This window comes from Diceros bicornis, chromosome 10, assembly GCF_020826845.1.
Source record: "Diceros bicornis minor isolate mBicDic1 chromosome 10, mDicBic1.mat.cur, whole genome shotgun sequence".
Taxonomy (NCBI): domain Eukaryota; kingdom Metazoa; phylum Chordata; class Mammalia; order Perissodactyla; family Rhinocerotidae; genus Diceros; species Diceros bicornis.
This window is the reverse complement of record NC_080749.1, coordinates 8,319,198-8,339,910: the sequence shown is the minus strand read 5'-3', so window position 1 is coordinate 8,339,910 and position 20,713 is coordinate 8,319,198. Positions and strand designations below refer to the sequence as shown.

General features: G+C 36.5%; 1 protein-coding gene across 3 annotated transcripts in view; it reads left to right on the top strand.

Moving 5' to 3' along the window:
* Positions 1 to 20,713, top strand: part of CNTNAP5 (contactin associated protein family member 5) — a 757,303-nt gene that overhangs the window by 368,326 nt on the left and 368,264 nt on the right. For all 3 annotated transcript variants that reach the window (XM_058548782.1, XM_058548783.1, XM_058548784.1), the window contains one exon: positions 17,266 to 17,409. In XM_058548782.1, coding sequence (XP_058404765.1) covers positions 17,266 to 17,409 — 144 coding nt within the window. The remainder of the gene's footprint in view (positions 1 to 17,265; positions 17,410 to 20,713) is intronic.

Sequence of the window (20,713 nt, the reverse complement as noted above, 5' to 3'; positions counted from 1 at the left end):
AACTTGAGGAAAGCAAAAAACATAAAATCTTCTTTAAGTCTTACTATTTCCCCAAATACTTTACTTCTAGTGGTCTAGCAGATGGATCTAAAATTCACTCAGTTGCCTGATTTAACATTTATTTTCAAGCCTGTGTCTACCTAGCTATGGTCTCCTGTGTATAGAACCTATATGGGATACAGCTGTATGGCATGGAAGTGAATGTCAGCATTTAGGGAAATGAAATCCAATGACGTCACTCAATTTGTGAAATTGGGACAGATTTCTTCAGGAAATGCCTGAATTTCATGGTGCCGTATAAAAAGTATTTCCTAGGAAAGAAACACCTTGAAATGTTCCTCTGAAGCAACCTCTGCTTCTGAGAATGCGAGCCCCTTCCAGAGTGTGCAGACAGCTTGCTCCAGTGATCATAAAGAGACAGATTGGCTGTAACAGTGACGTTGACGTTGGCTGTACTAGAACACAAGAGTTATGTGTTGGGAGAAGTCTCCAGAACAACTGGAGCTCTCCAGCCTTTGAAGAGTCACCGTAAAGGCTATGCGGAGAAGAAAGAGCACTGGGGCCAGGAGTCTTGTTCTAATCACCGCTTTACCACTAACTAGTTGTGTAAACCTGGGAAATGAAAACTTTTAACTTCAGTTACCCAGAAGCGATATGAGCCATTTATTGGAAGGAATGGAGCTAAATGAGATATCTAAATCTAAGGTCTATTTTATAACAATGTTGTCTATTCATCAGAATCTAGGTTATTGATTTAATTTCTGCCATGAGACCATGTGTGTACATATGAGGCCTGCATCCTTCCAGCTGGAAGGATGACTGAATCCAGGTCCCTGGGTTCCAATGACCCAGTGTCAGAGCATGTACTGCTGCTCTAGAGTTGTACTCTATCAAATTCTATATCAGAGCTAATTCTATTATGCAAATCTACATTCCTCGTCAAATTTTAGCATGATGTGGTAATATTTGGCAAGAAAATATGGTAGCTTTCATCCCTCCATCTTAGACGACCTTAAGGATATCAATCAAAGTGACATAATGTATCTCTATGATGCATCTAATAGGAAATTTGCCACACTGAGATGTACACAGTTTTCTGCTTCTCCTCCCACCTAGAAGGCAAACACAGGCAAGGGCTCATAGAATCTTCTGTCAAAAAAATAAGAAGTAGAAAGAATGTAGATCCTTTACTTCTCATTGAATGTCTTCTCAGTTCGTATCACTCAGCCCATATGATTTTCTCCAAATGCTTGAAGGAGAGACTAAAGCAGTTCCCTTCACTTCCAGCCTGGAGCAGAAAGCTTTTAGAAAAGAGATATTTTTAGGATTTTAGTGAGATCCTATTTCTTTGAGATCCTTGTGATCCAAGAAGTCTTATCAAGAGCACTCAGTGATCCTGTTTTACATAGCTGTCTTAAAAGCACCAAAACTATTTAAAAAATTATATGATATATATGCTATCATGTCATAAATACTGAAAAGGTATTTTACAAAAATATATATATCTTAATAAGAATTCATAGTAAAAAAAAAGCACAACTAGGTTAAACTAAACCCTCTAAGCATTTAAAAATACATGTGTGTTCACGTCTTCAAAAATAAGTTTTCTTAAAGTTTCAAAGAAAACATAAGATACTATTTTTATAATTGAAGATTGTGGGAGGTCCTTTTAAGTAAGACATAAATTTCAGAAACCTGGAAATAAAAGATGAAAAATTTTGTCCATATAAAATTCAAAAAATTCCATGTGACTTTCCACAAAAAATACATATATAATGATGTCACCCTCCCAAATAATTTGGAAAAGTACTTCAAATTAAATTAATAAATAAAAACTCCTACAAATTTTTTTAAAGATAACTCAATGGAAAAACTCAATATAAGAGAACATGAATATTAAAAAACACAAATTGTTCTCAAATATATGAAAAGATGCTCAATCTTACTCATAAAAATCAGAATGCAAATTCATGCTACAATGGTATTTTTAACTTAGATTGCAAAGATAAAAACTTTTTAATGTTTGCATGGATATGAAGAAACCAGAACTATTTCATACATTGGTAGTTGGACTGTAATTAATAGAATATCAAGGAAGGGCAACATCTTCAAAATTGGAAACATGTGCTCTTCAACAGAACAATTCTGTTTCTAGCAATTTATCCTACAATTATAAGCAAAAGTGTGCAATGGGCTATATGTTAGGCATAATCAAAGATTAAAAATTCCCCAAGAATCCATCAAAAAGGGGTTAATTAAAAATTATGGTAAGCCCCCTAGGGAAACAGCTCTAGCAGGGTGCCCTGGTGACCTCTCATGGTCCACTCAGGCCACGCTGCCAAAGGCTTGCAGCACAGCTGATCTGAGTCTAGGCGGGACACCTCGTGGTCCTCCTGATAGACAAGGGGATGGAGACCTGCAAGGAGCTGGCCATCTCCCTCTCGCCTCCCTGCCCATGGGGGGCTGTCATGACACATTCCTCGGCGCCGCCTAGGTTCTGATGGCGCAGGCGGTTTTCTGGCCTGCCCTCCCAGAATAGAGCTGCATCACACAGAATTGCTTAGGGGAAGTCTAGAATTAGATCTGTAGCAATGCAGTATCCCACAGCTCGCTTTGTGGTCATCTGACCCATTTGTTTTGGTATCATCTCTTTTGATGTGTGAGCTGCAGGGGAGCTGCAGCATTTGGCTGTTCTTCCCTGTGCTGTCTATGCAAGTCACAAACCAGCTGATTCTAAAAGCGGCTCCTTTACCTTTACCAGCTGATCCGTCAGGCCTTGGCCTCGGGCTCTTCCTTGTTTTGTGTGTGTGCCTGACAAACCCACAGAAAAGTATTATGCACCCATTAAAAAGCATGAGGCAGCCCTATGTGTTCTGATGGGGAACCATCTCCAATATGAATTGTTAGATGAAAAGAAAAACCAATGTGCGGTATAGTATAAATAGTATCTGTCTTTAAAAAATAGAAAAGAATACATAGACTTGAAACTATGTGTAAGCACAGAAATCTCTGGAAGGACATTAAATAGACAGATAACGCAGATAATGAGAGTGGGATGAACAAAGAAGGAAGCCTTATGTTTTGCTGTATACTCTTTTTAAACTTTTTAAATTTTATACCACATACATAACTTAAAAGATATTTCTTATATTTGCTTCTAAAATTGCATCCTGATTTATTTTTATTCATAATTTAAAAAAAAAACACATCACTGTATAATTTGTTTTTAAATTTACTTACTTATTTATTGATTTTTGCTGAGAGAGATTAGCCCTGAGATAACATCTGAACCAGTCTTCCTCCAGTTTATATGTGGGTTGCTGACACAGCATGGCTGATGAGTGGTGCATGCACCTGGGATCCAAACCTGGGAACCCAGGCTGCCAAAGCGGAGTGCATGAACTTAACCACTGCCCCACGGGGCACCCCCTAAATTTACTTATTTTAAATTATCTCCTTCATCATCCCCACCCTAGCCACAGAATTTAAACTCATAATAAGAGTCAAGATTTTATTTTTTACTTTCATTTATTTCTATAGAATTGTGTCTGGTACACAATACACACTCGATAAATATGTAAGTACTATAAAGGAAGTTTCTTTCCGTGAATTATAAAAGCCTACAATTCACACCCTACTTTTCTTCCTTTGAGAAGTTCCTAAGAGGTCTGCTTGCTCCAGGGCCACCCCCTGCTGCCGCCTTCCTTTAGCTTGACATTGCCTAATGGACACTTCTCTTAGAACTCAGACATGACTAAAGGACTGGCCAGACATAACAACAACTATTTATTTGATGATCAAAATAACTGCAGATCACTAGGGAAACTGTTTTCCAGATCATGTGGTAGTATAATTGTTATCGATCCTTTTTTTCTTTGGAAATTCAATTGCAAGGCTAAAGTAGAAGGCTTAGATGGAGGAAAATTAATGTAAGAAAATAAAATGAAAAAAATAAATAGATGCAAACTGGAAATAAGGAAAAAATGGGAAAAAAGGGGCTTCTGTTTTGTGTGATATTTTGTGATTTTGTTTTACCCTTAAAAAAGCCTAGTCAGGGAGATTATTACACCCTATATCACAAACATAAAACCAAGACAAGAGAGACTGAGGACTCCTCATCTCCATTCTCTAATAGGCACTGAGTAACAGAAGCAGGATCTGAGCCCAGGTCTGTGTAGCCGTTCACCCAGAGGTCCTTCTGGTGACCAGATGTTCTCTGTGAAGCAGGGATAATCCCTCAAGACACAAGCACAGGCTGGGGTCCTCATCCTGGCCTCCGCATGTACAAAAGGCTTGAAACCACACTACTTGGTGCCATTTTTCTTCCTGGTTTTAGATTTAACGTTGTTGTGACGTGTGGACTTGCTAATTTTATGTTTCCCCAAGTTTTGTAACAGTCAAATGGAATAGAAAGACTTCCCTTAAATGTAGACTAAAAGTAAACTAGTTGTGTTGAACAGGACGGAGGGAATATTTCAATACTAGTATTATACCCCCCAAAAATCGTTGTTTTTATTAACGTGAACTAAAAGAACACATGATAAAATTCCTTTTTATTTTATCTCAGCTGCTATTAGGGGGAGTGGTAGTAGGTTTTAATTACCTAATAAAACATTTTGTGACTGGCTGAATTTGGCTAAATTATTGTAATTATTAATAAAATATTATAAAGTTAGCCAGGCCCCACTCAAATATTTGTAGGGCCTGAGGCAAGAGTACAAGTAGAGGCCCACACACTACAAGTCTAAATATTTAAAGAGTTATCAATAAGCTAACAAACTTGAATAAAATATGCTTTACTCTCCTACTTTGACAATTGTCCCTTCACAACAACATCCCACATGTCCAAGCCCAGACCACACCATAAGCAGCTACTCCTTGGACACTCCACAAACCTATGGGTCCATGGTTCGCCCTCAGGAGGACAGACAGAGGAGAGAACAGTTCAGGCTCTCAGAGCAGCTTCAGAACTGTGCAGGCAGGAAACTCCAGGATGCTGTGTAGGAGGATCATGGTAGAAGGGTGCCGGCAGCTTCCTATAGTCCTTTCCTGTTGGCTCACATACACCTTCCCCAGTGGGGCAGGATGTGACTGGAGGAGGGCCAGAGTGGGGCCCTCCAGAGTGCCAGCTCCACAGCAGGAGCCCTACTTGCCTGGGTGTCCACACATGATGGACTGAAGACAGGATTTCCAAGGAACTCCTTGCTTGAATACTGAAACATACATGATTTAACCCATTGTCCAAGAAAACTAAGGTAAAAATATTGTAAATTCATTCAGAAAAAAAATAATTATTAATATGTGTTGAATCAATTGGGCTATGTCAGCACTTGATGTCTGTGAGTCTGTAAAAAGATACCCATTTAGAGACAGGAACCATAGGCTAAAAATTGGCCAGATTTGGGCCAGGAGCAACACTAACAATAATAAAAAATGTGGTCTGAATACAGCCCCTGGTGCAAAAGCTAGTAGTAGATTGAGAACATAGGGTTCTCAATGGCAGAGAAAATAGGAGGAGCTGAGTTATGTTGTTGAGAAAATGTTGTTGGTTTCTCCTATAATTGTACATCACCGTTCCTTTTCTTCCCCTCAAGGTGACTGCAGAAGGCTCACCAAATGGTGTGTGGCACAGTTTGCCCAGGACTAAGTGGGGATATGGGACCTTCAGTTTTAAAAAGGAGAAGGTTTCAGGTAAACCAGGCCTAATTGTTCATCTTAGCCTGGGGCCTGATGCCCTGAGAGGGTTACTCTATGGAACCAGAACTAGGAGACAGAGGGGACGAAATGTTTGGTGGTTAAGAAATAGGGATCTGGATTGAATGGCTTGAAATTCCAGCAATTCCACCTCTTGGCTATGAGGCCTCAGTCAAGCTGCTAAACCTCTGCATCCCATTGTTTTCTTCAGCTTCAAAGTGGAGCAAATAATAATATCCGAGTCAAAATTTAGAGAAAAAATAGTGAATGTAAGCTCTAAGCACAGTGCCCGATGTATAAATCTAATCAAGAAATGCCACTATTGTTATTACTGAATCCAAACCTTGTCCAAGAGACAATGCTGAGGGTTGAACTAGTGAAGCCACATCCAACTGAAGGGTAAGGGGCAACAGTTGGGCTTGGGTCATAAGACGAAACCAGAGTGGATGGTGTAGATGTGGACCTGCAGTGTCGGGCAGGGAGCATGACCATGAATGAGGCACTTTCTATAAACAAGGTGGGCTGTGTCTGGGTCAGATATTGCTCACTTTCTGTCTCCAGCAAAACAGAAAGAAGATAATTCTCATGCTGAAATATGGGGACACTGGGAGTTTGTGAAAGAATAGATTAGAGAAGCAATAAAGAAGAGGTAACTTTTGATGAAAAGCTAACCAATTACCTCCCTGCAATATGTGACCTCAGAGTAGGAAAAAAAATAAGACATCATATGCACTATAAGCCTTTTAAAGTTAAAGAGAGCAGACATTCCAAAGAAGTTACGGAGTGAGTTATTATCAAATCAAACAGTGGAGCAGAAGCCATAAAATGGTGACCCTAGGAAAGATTTTGACTGCCATCGTCTCATTTGGACTATATGATGATTTTCTTTTTTGTAAATATTTGAATTCAGGGTAATATTTAAACATCAAGGATTTCACAAGAAAATTGAGATTTCTGGTTTCATTTGAAATGGTAGAAATTCATCAAATTTTGAAATCGTTCCAAAGGCCAATGGTGGGCTGCTCCTCCAGAAGGACCATGAAGACTCCACATGGCTCAACAAACACCAAGCCAGTGCAAGTTTAAAGGTTGAAAAGGAAGACAGCCATTCAGATCCTTTTTCATATACCTTCCATTACAATGTGGACTATCAGAGCAAAAACGAGACAAATATTTACACATGAGAAACTTCAAAAGTATCAGGAATCCAAGTTCGACAGAAAAAGGAATTTTCAGAACAGGAAGGCTCCTAAATTTCAATGGAGCCAAAGAAAAAGCCAATAAGGAGGAGTGAACTCATTGTCACGAATGTAACATCAAAGATTGAAAAAGAGACAAGCAAATGCCAGACAAAGGAGGAATGAGATCAAAGGAAGAGAGAGTGGCAGATTCTGGGCCCTCATACATTTAACATCAAAGCAGGCTGTCTTCTGGGATTCAACCAGTTCGAGCTCACCTGTGACACCAGCAAACCCATTAGGTTTCCAGATGGACAATGTTGCCCAAGACACCCAGACTGTGAGTGAAACTTTGCAATCTAACACCTGGGTTTCTTGACCACTAAGATCAATGAAAGGCATGCCATGCAGTTTCCAAGAGCAAACAAACAAGAGGGTAAGAGAAGAAAGCAGCGGAATTGACAAAAAGAAGGACAATAAGACAAAAGCAGTTTTAGAAGAAAATTGCTAGTGTTCTTTTTTGATCCAATTCAACAAATATTTGTTGAATCTGTTATGTTTGAATCATATCTCTTTCATTAAATATTCAAAAATGAATAAGATATTTTCTGTGTCCTTGGGAAACATTTTTTTGGAGAGATATTCCAAAACATTCAACAAATATTTATTCGGTATCTATTATGTTGTATCAGGCATCCTTTTTCGTGCATGGGATATGTAGTGAAAGAACAAAGACACTTCCCCTCTCGATGCTTGTATTGTGGCAGGAGAGACAAACTGTACTTTACTTACACAACAAGTAAGTAATTTACATAGTAAATAAAAAGATGGCAAATGCTGTGGAAAGAAGAACAAAAATAGATCAAGGTAATGGGATTGGGAGTTCAAAGATGGAGGGAAACACATTGCAATTTTAGATATGTTGATCAGGGTAGGCATCACTGAGATGGTGTCATCTGAGCAAAGACTTAAAACAAGTAAGTTTATCATACGACTGTCCGGAGAGAATGGCTCAGGGCATCTGGCTTCCTGACACTGTAACAAGTGTCCTGTATGTTTCAGGCTTCCATTACCTCTTAGCTGAGGTTGAACTGAGCCTCCTAAATCTAACCTCTACCCTCTCAGTTTAATTAGTGATATCTTCTTGTTGATTTTTACTATTTCCCTGCTGAAAGTCCCTGATAATTCAAATTTTTTTCAGTCCAGCATTCAAAGTCCTTTTCATATGGTCCAACTTACCTTGCTAATTTTACTTATAACTTAAAACTCTTTGGTTTCCTATTCTTTGTGTTACTAGTATAGACATCATCGAACAAACTACATTTTGTTTCCTATAAAAAATAGTCCTTTATATTGCCCTCCATATTTTTCCTCATAAACTTTTCTGTAATGTCTATATTCCCAACTGCATGCCTCAAATTCTGTTATTTCTTCAAACTCCAATTCAATGGTTACTTTCTCAAGATATTTCTAAAATTCCTCCAGTCAAAATCACCAGCTCCTTTCTATTTGCTTGTACAGCACAGTCTGTCTCTTTGTGTTTACCATACTTTGCCTTACACCAGTTTGATAGAGGATAAAAGGGTTCTGGCCACCAAGTTCCAATGTGGAGCGAGGACCTCCCAACACCACCAAGCAATTGTCAGACACCGGCTGGGTGTCCTACCATTCAACTCAATCTGACACAAAGTACCCAGAGATGCCATCACATTTCACAGGTTGAGGGCACAGTCCCACAAGACTGCCCTCCATTTCAGATGCCAATTCAAGCCCAGGTTGTTACCTGTGCTTCTGACTGACGGGCTATAAATCAGAGGTTCCAACAACCCCCTCCTTGGGTTTAACTAATTTGCTAGGACTCAGGAAACCAGTTTACCCACTATATTACTAGTTTATTACAAAGGATATTAAAATATACAAATCAACAGTGAGCTGAAGAAATATATAGGGCAAAGTCTCAAACAAAGGAGCTTCTGTTCCTGCGGAGTTTGGGTTCCGGCACTGTGGCACATGGAAGTGTTCTGGGTCACCAACTGGGGAGCTTTCTGAATCCCATCCTTTTGAATTTTTATGGCAGCTGCATTGTATAAAGATTATTGATTAAATCATTAGCCATTGATGATTGATTCAACCTCCAGCTCCTCGTCCTTCCCTGGAAATCAGGAGGTAGATTTGAAAGTTGCAAGCCTCTGTTCAAGGTTGCTTCTCTTGGCAATCAGCCCCCATCCTTAGGTACTTTCCAAAAGTCACCTCATTAACATAAAGCCAGTTGTGGTGGAAAGGAGCGTTTTATGAATTACAAGACATCTATTTTATCTTTATGGCTCTAAATCATTTTCAGGAGCAGCGGACAAGAGACCAAATATCATAGCAAAAGATATTCCCATTGCTCTTATCACTCAGGAAATTCCAAGGGTTTTGGGAGCTATAAGTGAGAAACCGTGGACAAAGACCAATATCACAGAAGATGTATTTGTCTTCAGTGACTGGTGCCACATTTCTGGAAGAGAGAAATGGTGTGTGATTTATTCTTAATTTCACCACAGGGCCTTGAGTCTTGCCTCACAGAAAGTGGGGACTCAACAACCACTTAATGAACTGGATTTGTATCAAAAAATCAGAATTGGCTTTTTCAAGTTTTTCTGAGAGTTGATAACAGAATAAAAATTAAAGAGTGTTTGATTAATATTAACTGAAAATCACTGGTTGGATAGGATAGATTTTTGTTGCCAAGTGTTTGGCAACTTTAAGCTGCCAATCAATGGATGAGCCCATGATCTAATGGAAGCTGGGTTTCCAGTTCTGTGAGCCATATACTGAAGGCCTTTGGGCTACTTCATGCAGATCATAGTCTCTACTCAATATTATCAATATTTGCCCCATGGTGAAATATGCAAGTGTCCAAATAGAGAGGCAAAAATCATCACCAGCGTCCTAGACAATGAAATTAGTGAATGAAGAGGTTTGTCGAATGCAGCCTTATGGCTTAAAAATAAAGATTAATTCAAGAAGACTCATTAAAGCTTAAAGGAAGTACATGGGCAATTATAAACATGATAGTGATATGTGAGGCAACAAAAATAATAGTTTATACAACACAGCAATTGAAGTAACTGAGTAAACTCCCATTTTAGGATAAAAATTTAGGAAATTAAACAAAAAAATAACCAATACTTAGACTGATGACTGAATGAGAAGAATGCAGAAGGACATGAACCTGAGAAGATATTCCACTTCCTTGAAGAACAAATGATACAGAATTTTACACTCCATTGTATAATTACTATTTTTCCTAAATTTGAAAGAAAAATCATTGAAAATTAACAGGGATCATAAAATTATATCAAGGCCTTCTCTTTCTTTTTCTTTCTCTCTCAATACATATATGAAGCTAGAAATGATGAATGGGCCTTTTTAAAGGAGCACATAGCATATTTAGTTCCAGCTTTCTGAAAACCAGAAGAAAACTTCTTTAGGAACTTAACAGAAGAGTCTATCTGATTATTAATTCAAAAACAAAAACTTTACTTAGTTTAATTGCTATTGATATAAAATATCAATATAAAATATTGCAACCTCCAGACTGAAAAATAGTAGAAAAGTTACTATCTCTATAGTTTTTATTCAGAAATTGTTGAAAATAATGCCATAAAACACCATTTTGGAAGAACCTCTTAACTGAGAAGTTGTTGCCAATTAGAACAATCCTACCAACAGCAAAAACTATGTCCCATGATTCATTCTAAATTCTTCTTTGTGTTTAGGAAATCTTTTAATTCTCATATTAACCCAGTCAAGTTGAGTTATTGAGATAAGTATTATCATTAGTTCCATTTTATGTATGACGAGAATGAATCATACAGAGTTAGGTATTTTGCCCAGCATCCCATAGAAAGTACAAAGAAGATCTGGGTTTGAATCCAGCCTGAGAAGCTCCTGAGATGGTGCTTTTAACATTTGGCTGTGAACAGGAGGAAGATAGATGCTGATGTACCTCACAAATTTATGTAATTTTGTAACAAATTGTCACATAATAGAATTTCTTAAAAAGGATTTCAAAATGGAAAAAAAAAGTGGTCAGATTGATTAATAATAATAATAGATTAAGTAACTAAAATTCAGAACAAGTTAGAGTCAAAGAAAAATTCAAGAACAAATTGGAGCAGAAGAAAACAAACCTGCGCTTTATAGAAAGTAATCTAAAGCTGTAATTTGAGAAGCTGGATAATCATAGTGATTATCTTCCAAGTCAAATTTCCAAAATAGTAAACATTACACAGTCTACATAACAAAAAACGTTAAAGAGATAACAATAAAAAATTGGAAAACAAAATAGAATAAAGCAATATTGATCATATTTATAATTATAGCAACAAACTTAAAAATTGTCTAAATTCCTTCAGGTGGAGATAGTCTCATATTGCATTAATAAATAAACACCAGACATACGTGGTTTACAATAAATACACCAATAGCAGAAATAACCAAAAATTACTTTTTTTGAAAAGGTTGAAATTGAGGACAAAGATACACCAATTAAATTTATACAAAAGGAAAGCAAAACTAGAAAAATTAGTACCACTGAAAATAATAATTAAGATCAAAAGATCAAGGCCATTGAGGGGGCTGGCCTGGTGATGTCGTAGTTAATTTTGCCTGCTCTGCTTCAGCAGCCCAGGGTTCATGGGTTTGCATGCTGGATGCGGACCTACATACCACTCATCAAGCTATGCTGTGGTGGTGACCCACATACAAAATAGAGGAAGATGGGCACAGATGTTAGCTCAGGGCCAATCTTCTTCACTAAAAAAAAAAAAAAAAGGAGAAGAAAAGATCAAGGCCATTGTAAAATAATAATCATTGGGGTTCCTAATTAAAAACACTTATACTAAATAGATGTATATATCAAATGAAATATCAATCAAAAACTAGCCGTTTCTAGTATTTAGATGTCGGTTAACATTCCTCTGACGTGAGCTGCCTGTGTGGCAGTTCCACGATGCAGAGGTACCCAGGAGCTTGGCTAAAGGAAGTGGCCACTGGTTTTCCAGTTATGCTGCCAGAAGAGTGAAGTAGAAGGCAGAGTACAAGGAGAAAAGCCAATGTTGGAACTTGGGAGAGAGTCAATCAGACACCAGCTAAACTAAGCAGGAGAATAGCGTGAGAATGATCAATATTCAATTTTTGCAAATAATAGCTACAATAATTTGGCCATCCCAGGTCATGCAGAGCAGTGACTCTAGTATGGGTTGTTTGATAGAAACATAGTTTAGAGAAAGATTTTAATTTTGAATCTCATAATTTTGATAAATCAGATAAAAATATGAATCCAAATGATCTGAGAGATATCATTATTAATGTAGAATTAATAGGTATATACCAAGTATAGCCTACAATTGTTTATGAAGTATTTAGAAAAATCAATACTGTATATGTAGAAAAGAAAAACATCACTATATGAAGCAAATTTTTCCATTTTAACTTATCTGATAATGAACTAAATCTGTAATTCAGTAGTACAATTATAACCTCAAATTCTCAACTACTTATAAAATTTGAAAATATAAAGCAGGTTAAAAATTTGCACTCACGGCCAAATGTGCAGAAGTAACAAGTTTGCTTCTTCTCCCAACTGAATTTGATGTGCTCATCAGCTCCTGCTTCCTCTGCTGGTGGAAAAATCCAACTGTGATAATGAATGATAACTAGTTAATGCCTATGTAAAACTTAGGGCACTATTGTGTAAATATTGGGTTATATTGAGGATTCCTTTTTCCCCTTCTTCTTTCCTTTTCCCTGGGCAGATCACTGGCTGAGAGCCTTGGGTATTGTCCTGCATCAGGGGAAGCATGGGAATAAATTGTCAGCTTCAGCAGCTGCTGTCCGTCATACCTGCCATGACCTCAGGCTGTGAGGTCTGGTCACCTGGACCCTCTTAGATCTCCAAATCCAGCAACCAGCATTTTATACATTTACTCAGAGCCTCAGTTCATCTATCCTCCCCCATCCTGCTCTCCTAGGCTGGGGGACCTTCAGCAGCCTACCTCACATTATGCTAGTGACCAGGTCATTCTGAAGCAGCCCTCAGACCCTTCCATGTTGCCACTTCCCTCAGCCATTGCTAATCTGTCTCCTCTCCAGGTAAGTTTTGCTCTGGGGCCATGCTGAACCTAAGGCATCTTTAATGGGCTTGTAGCCATCACTGCTGTGGGAATCAAAGGAGAAATTACTCTGTGTTTTTCGAAATCTCTATGACCTCTCTCCACATCCACCCAAATCTCATCAAGTTTCAATCTTCCGGAGAGAACAAAGAGCAGGTCCCACACTACTATCTAACTCTACTCTTGTTTCCACCAAATTTCTCCAAACATTCTCTACCCAGACCAGAAAGAGTTTTTGCTCTACTTAATGTGATGGGAATATTACAATTTCATACTATACAGTATCCTCTATACTATTTGACTTCTACAAAAACCTCTCTACCCCACGTCCCTCAAATACTAATTTTTACTATTTAAAAGACAGTGTTTTTTCCTTTCTCTCTTTTTCAAATATTGTCTTATAATTAATATTTTCCTAAATCACAATTGAGTGAAGTAGAGCATTAAAAACATTTTTACAAGCCAGCCCTGATGGCCTAGTGGTTAAAGTTTGGTGCTCTCAGCGCTTCGGCTGTCCAGGTTCGCTTCCCTGAAGTGGAACCACACCACTGTTTATCAGTTGCCGTGCTGTGGTGGCAGTTCACATGGAAGAACTAGAAGGACTTACAACTAGGATATACAACCACGCACTGAGGCTTTGGGGATGAAAATAATAAAGAGGAAGATTGGCAACAGATGTTAGGTCAGGGCAAATCTTCCCTGAAAAAGAAAAACAAAACAGTTTTACAAATTGAGGAAGGTGGGCAACATAAAAATGGAAAGAATAAAATTATCATTATATATTTAATATTATAAAAATGAATAAGAACTTATGTCCACACAAAAAATTGCACATGGATGTTTATGCAGCTTTATTCATAGTTGCCAAAACTTGAAAGCAACCAAGATGTCCTTCTGCAGGTGAATGGATAAATAAACTTTGGTTCATCTAGACAGTGGAATATTATTCAGTCCTAAAAAGAAATGAGCTATCAAGCCTTGAAAAGACATGGCTTAAAACTCTTAAATTTGTATTATTAAGTGAAGGATGCCAATCCAAAAAGGCTACATACTGTATGATTCCAACTGTATGACATTCTGGAAAAGGCAAAACTATGGAGACAGTAAAAAGATTAATGGTTGCCAGGGGTTGGGGTTGGCAGGGAGGGATGAATTGGCAGGGCACAGAGGATATTTTTCGTGCAGTGAAACTATTCTATAGGATGCAGTAATGGTGGATACACGGCGTTATACATTTGTCCAAACCCATGGAATGTACAACACCAAGAGTGAACCCTAGTGTAAACTATGAGCTTTGAGTGATTATGATGTATCAGTGTAGGTTCACCAATTGTAACAAATGTACAACTCTGGTGAGGGATATCAATAATGCAAGATGCAATGCATGTGTGAGGGCAGAGGGTATATTGGAAACCTATGTACCTTCTCCTCAATTTTGCTGTGAACCTAAAACTGCTCTAGAAAAGTAGAGTCTTTAAAAAATAATAAATAAAAGTAACAAATATTTATTTATATTTTTATATTACAAATTTGATTTATGCAAATAATTTACAAAACAGAAATGGATCTTTTTAATATAAATAACTCAAATTGAAAATATTTGAATATTGCAATAAGTCAACAAGGAAGATTTTGTAAGTTATTGAAGAAATATTTTTATAAAATATTTGTGGAAGTAACAAATTCCTTGATGGTTTTTTCCACAGTATTTCTGAAGATGTATGAGTCATCCTCAAATAGAGTCAAAGATAAATCTCTCTTAATTTTTCTCAATCTAGACTTGATATAAATACTTGAAAAAAGAAGAAAACGAGAGCTCAAACTCATTTCCTACTTAAAACATGAACACATTTGTTTCAAGGCAAATGGAATAAAACTGTGGTTCAATCAAAGAGAAGCTATTAATTTATGATCTATTAATATAATTCAACCCATCAGTAGCTTAAACATAAAATACCATGTATTCTGTCACATGGATTTTTGAAAAATCCGTGGATAAAACTGAACATTATTTGTCATTTCAAATAAATAAATAAATAAGCAAATAAATGATTTTTGTGTAAAATGGGAGCAGAAGGATATCTCTTTAATGTGATGTGGAGTCAGAATCAATGTTAGGTGTACTTGAGAAATACATCAAAACTGCTGTCTTTTTTTTTTCAAAGTTTTATACCGTGATTATTATTTAATATTGCTTAATCTATATATAGAAAATTATACCAATAAACATAAGAGTAAGTGGGAGAAACTGCATTCAAAAAAATGCCTAGATTTTAGGAAGTTTTGACCAGGACAATGAAACAAGAAAAAAAAAAATGTATAAAAATTGATTTGAAAAAGAATATAGTACATATGTCATATGATTATTCTCTTTACAAATTCAATGAATTAGCTAAAAAGTATATTATTTAATATAAAAGTATCTTGATAGAGAAAACTATAGGATAGGTATATAATTTATGTGATAAAATATTTAATTAATGAAAACAATTCATTTACAATCTAAATTTTTAAAGGCATGAAATTCCTAGGAATTAATTTAATGATGCATATATGAATTAGGAGAAGAAAATGATAACCTTAGGTGAAAGGCAGTACCAAAAATATTTTGAAAATAGAAAAAGACACTGGGTTCTTGTATAGGAAAATAAAATGTTTCCAGAATACCCATTCTTCTCCAAGTAAATGTGTTAATGGAAATAACGAATTATCAATCAAAATTTCCAACAGGCTATTTGAAATAAAATTCTTCTAAAATTAAACTTTAAAATAAAATAAGTGAAGATATCAAATAATTCTCTTAAATGAATAAAGCAATGGTAAGTAAAAGTGGGCAGCAGGATTAATAACCCTTATTATATATTATAATGTATAAAGAAACAATTTGTTAAAATAATGTGGAACCTGTGGCAAAAAAAATAGGCATCTAGAGGCCGGCCCGGTGGCGTGGCAGTTAAGTTCGCACGCTCTGCTTCAGCGGCCTGGGGTTCACAGGTTCTGATCCTGGTTGAGGACCTATGCATTGTTTATCAAGCCATGCTGTGGCAGCATCCCATATAAAGTAGAGGAAGATGGGCATGGATGTTAGCCCAGGGCCAATCTTCCTCAGCAAAAAGAGGAGGATTGGCAACAGATGCTAGCTCAGGGCTAATCTTCCTCAGGAAAAAAAAAAAAGGCATCTAGAAGTAGCCTTGGTATATCAGTAGCTATTCATATAAGAAAACATTCTGATTGGGAGAACACATCCTCCTGAAACACACCTGAGCATCAATATAGTTTAAGTACATGCTGAAGATAATATTTCAAAGAATGTGGAAAAACTGGGTTACTCATTAAATGGTGTTGGGATAAACGTGATTATAGAAACTATTCTGCTTCTCTTGTATAACAGGAAAAATATTCATAACTGATCACGTTTGTTTTTCAAATAATATTTCCATTACAAAAGTAATTTGTAGTAATTTTTACTGAAAATAAAAGTGGTAAAGAAAACTAGTACCCCATATCCTTCCCACCATTTATGGTTCAGTGTATTTCCTCCAAGTCTATATTGTAAGCACAATTTTTTATTGTTGACATCATACTTTACACGCTTTTATAACTCTTGCATTTTTCAATCAACATTATACTTACTTCCCATTTTATCACAAATGTTTAATAAGCCCCACTATTGATAACTGGGTAAGATTTCATCATATTGGTTCTCGATTATTTCCTTTAAAAACCTGTATGGGTTATTTGAATTTTTTCCTATTTTTCATCTTTACAGAAGATAATTTAGGGCCAATTGTATACATAAGGCTTTTTTGGTCTAATGTAGGCTTTTAAACTAGGTCTCTCTGTAGCTGAACAGAAGTATATTCTGTTTGTCCCTTGGCGTTAGTTTGGCCATGTTCTCTCAGATGTCTGCATAAGAGATAAATATAAAGATGTTGATTTTCTTTTCTTTTTTCTCTTCTGTAAATTATTGTTTTATTTAGTATTAAAAAGCTTCAGAAAGGAAGTAAAATAGTTTTGTAAAATAAGCTCTTAAAAAGCAAGCAATTATAGTTATTTTTACGTGAGCTAATCAGTATCCTTTTAAATGCATAATCAAGTGGCATCTATAATTATTTGAGCTACTTGGCTCATGCATACAATTGAATCTACTGAAATTCACTTGCTTGCTTTCCTTCCTATTCCTTCAAGCTTATAACTGAGTAGATTTTTTTTTTTTTTTTCTCCTTATAAAGCTTAGTTTCGGAGGAATTCCAGTACCAGGCAAACCTGGGACCTTTTTAAAGAAAAACTTCCATGGATGTATTGAAAACCTTTACTACAATGGAGTAAACATAATTGATCTGGCTAAAAGACGAAAACATCAGATCTACACCGTGGTAAGTCAACATCTTTTTCAGCTTGATGGTTTCTAACACTTTGGGGTAAGTCTTGCTTTCCCCATCCCACCCTGGTAGCTCTTCATAATATGTTTATATTACACTCTTGGAGGTGTCATTAGCCTCCCAGCTGAAATTGAAAAGCAAGAGGAAAATCAGGGACAGAGTCAGTGTGAATTGTGTTATTGGGAGAAACAAATGCTTTAGAGGCACCTAGAGAATTCCGTGTTCTTGGCTGTGAGTTGTGTGCCAGCTGTGGGTAGGGTTTGCAGTCTACACTGGGCTAATGTGAATCTCTTTATTATCTCTGGGAAGTGCAGCAATAGAACCACAGATACCATTAAATTCCATACCTTGATAATTATATATTTGTCTCCTTCTCATTGATATTAAAAATAGGGCATTTTAAACAAGAGAGGTTAAACTTTTGGTGTTTTTGAGATTCTCTTTGTAACGTTTATTATGCTGGCAAGTTAAATAATTTTCTAATTAATTAATATTTGTCTTCCCCAACAGATCATGAGTTTCATGAGGGCCAGGACTGTCTTTTTCTTTTTCACTACTGTATTCACAATACCTAGCAGAGTGCCTTGCATGTAGGAGATGCTCAATGATGGTGTTGATGTTTCCAACTATAAATGTGGACTTGTCTATTTCTCCTTCCAGTTCTATCAGGTTTTGCTTCACATATTTTACAGTTCTGTTGTTTGGTACACACACAGTAGATTTCTATGTCTTCCTGGTGAATTGGCCTTTCTGTCACTATGTGATATTCTCTGCCTTTTATAACTTCCTTTGCTCTGAAGTCTACTTTATCTAATATTAATATAAATACTCCTGCTTTTTTTTGATTAGTGTTTGAATGATATATCTTTTTCTATTCTTTTCCTTTTAACCTGCCTATATCATATTTGAAGTGAATTTCTTGTAGACAGTAAACAGTAGTCATGTTTTTTAATCCACTCTGTCAATCTGTGTCTTTTAATTGGTGTATTTAAACCATTTTCATTTATGTTAAACTTAAAGTTATTGATGTGTTAGGGCTCGAATTGTTTTCTGTTTGTTCTCTCTGTTTTTCTATTCTCTCTTTTCTACACCCTCCTGTGTGTTTCCGGAATGTTTTTAAAATTCTTTTGATTTATCTAGTGTTTGAAGGTATCTCTGTGTATAGCTATCGATAGTGGTTTCTTTAGGTATTATATTATACATACATAACTTATCACAGTTTACTGCTATTTCACCAATTTTAGTGAAGCGTAGAAATCTTATATCCTTTTCTGTTCCCTTCCCTTCTCTTGTTTATTATATAATTGTTTTAATTATTATTTTCTCTCTATATATTTAAAATCATATCAGTGTTATTTTTACTTCAACTGTCAAACATAATTTAGAAAAGTCAAGAGAAGAAGGATAGTGTATTATATTTACTAATATTTTTGCTTACTGTTGTTCTTTCTTTCTTCCTGCTTTTCCTAGATTCCTTCTTTTATTATTTCCTTTCTGTTTAAAGAACTTCCTTTATCCATTCTTTTAGAGTGTGTGTCCTGGTGACAAATTCTGTTACTTTTTTCTTCATCTTATACCATCTTGATATTTCTTTTATTCTTTAAGGATATGTTACCTGGCCATAAGATTCCAGTTGACAGTTAGTTGTTTTCTTTTAACACTTGAAAAATGTGGGGCCACTTCCTTCTGGCCTCACTTGGTTTCTGTTGAAAAATCCATTGTTACTTGAATTCTTTCCCCTATAGATAAGACGTCATGTCTCTCTCACTACTTTCAATGTCTTTTCTATCTGTTTAGTTTTCAGAAGTTTGCCTATGATGTGCCATAGTGTGGATTTCTTTGGGTTTATCCTCTTGGGTTTCACTTAGTTTCTTGAATCTGTGGACTTATGTCTTTTACCAAACTTGGAAAGTATTCTGCCATTTATTTGAGTATTTTTCAGTCCTTCTCTCTTTCTCATCTCCTTCCTGAATTCCACAGATATGAATGCTAGATCTTTTGTTATAATGCCACAGATCCCTGATCTTCTGTTCATTTTTTTTCTTGGGCTATTTTGTCTGTTGTTCAAATTGGGTAATTTCTATTGTTAGAGCTTCATGTTCATGAATTCTTTTCTTATTTCCTTCATTCTGTTGTTGTGCACTTCCATATATTTTTTATGTCTGATATTGTATTTTTCAGTTCTAAAAACTTTATTTGGTTATTCTTTACATCTTCTCTTTTCTTGCTAAGACTTTCTGTTTTTTACTGAGATGTTCTATTTTCTTATTTGTCTCAAATGTGTAATTGCTCTTTGAAGGACTTTTATTATAATGGTTTCTTAAAAATATTTGTCAGATAATTCTTAACATCTCTCTCATCTCAGTGTTGGAATCTATTGTCTTTCTTCATTCAATTTGAGATCTTGCTGTTGCTTGGTATGACCAGAGATTCTTTATTGTAACCTGGACATTTTAAATATTATGTTATGAACACTCTTATTTAAACCTTCAGTTATTCTGTTTTCCTCTAGCATTGTTCTAGTAGGGGAAAGGAGGATTTTGCCTCAATACTGACAGGTAGAGGTAGCATCCGGGTTTCCTACTCAGCCTCCATTGACACCCAAGGGTAGAGAAGCTCCTTCTTACTACTAGATATAGCAGGAGAGAATTCCAGCCCCCCACTTGCTCTTCACTGATACCTCCCTGACTGGGAGGGGTAAGAAAGCCTCATTAGTGCTCCTCATGTGACCTCCAGTGACATCACAGTGTCTATGTGTGAAATGCCCTTGTTATCACTGTACTGTGATAAAAGTCCTGACTCTCCATTAAGCCATCTCTGACACTATCCCTATAGGGAGAGGGTGAGGTTCCTCATTACTGCTGAGTGTGGGTAGAAATCCAGGCCCCACTAGACATGTGGTCTCCATTGATACTACAGGGACAGGTAGTATCAATGAAATCCTTGCTACTATTTGACAAGGATTAAAGTCTGGGGTCCATACTTGGTCCTCCCTGACATCACCCTGGCTGGAGATTTTGGGCACCTTGTTATAGTATGGCTGGATTGTAGTGGGGTCATCGTTTTTTCTAAGTTGTTTGGCTGGCAAAGAGCAGCTACTGTCCAAAGGTATCCTGTCTTACTGTGATGCCCCATTCCTGGTCTTTTGATTAGAGAAAGCAGTCTTCTAATGGGGACTTTTTTTTTTTGTCTGCACCCGTCGGTCTCTCTGGGTTCCTGGCTTCTTCAGCAACAAGGCTAGGATTTATAAGTCAAAAAGAAAATCTAGGGTACTCTTCATTGTTGTTCTTTGGGTCTC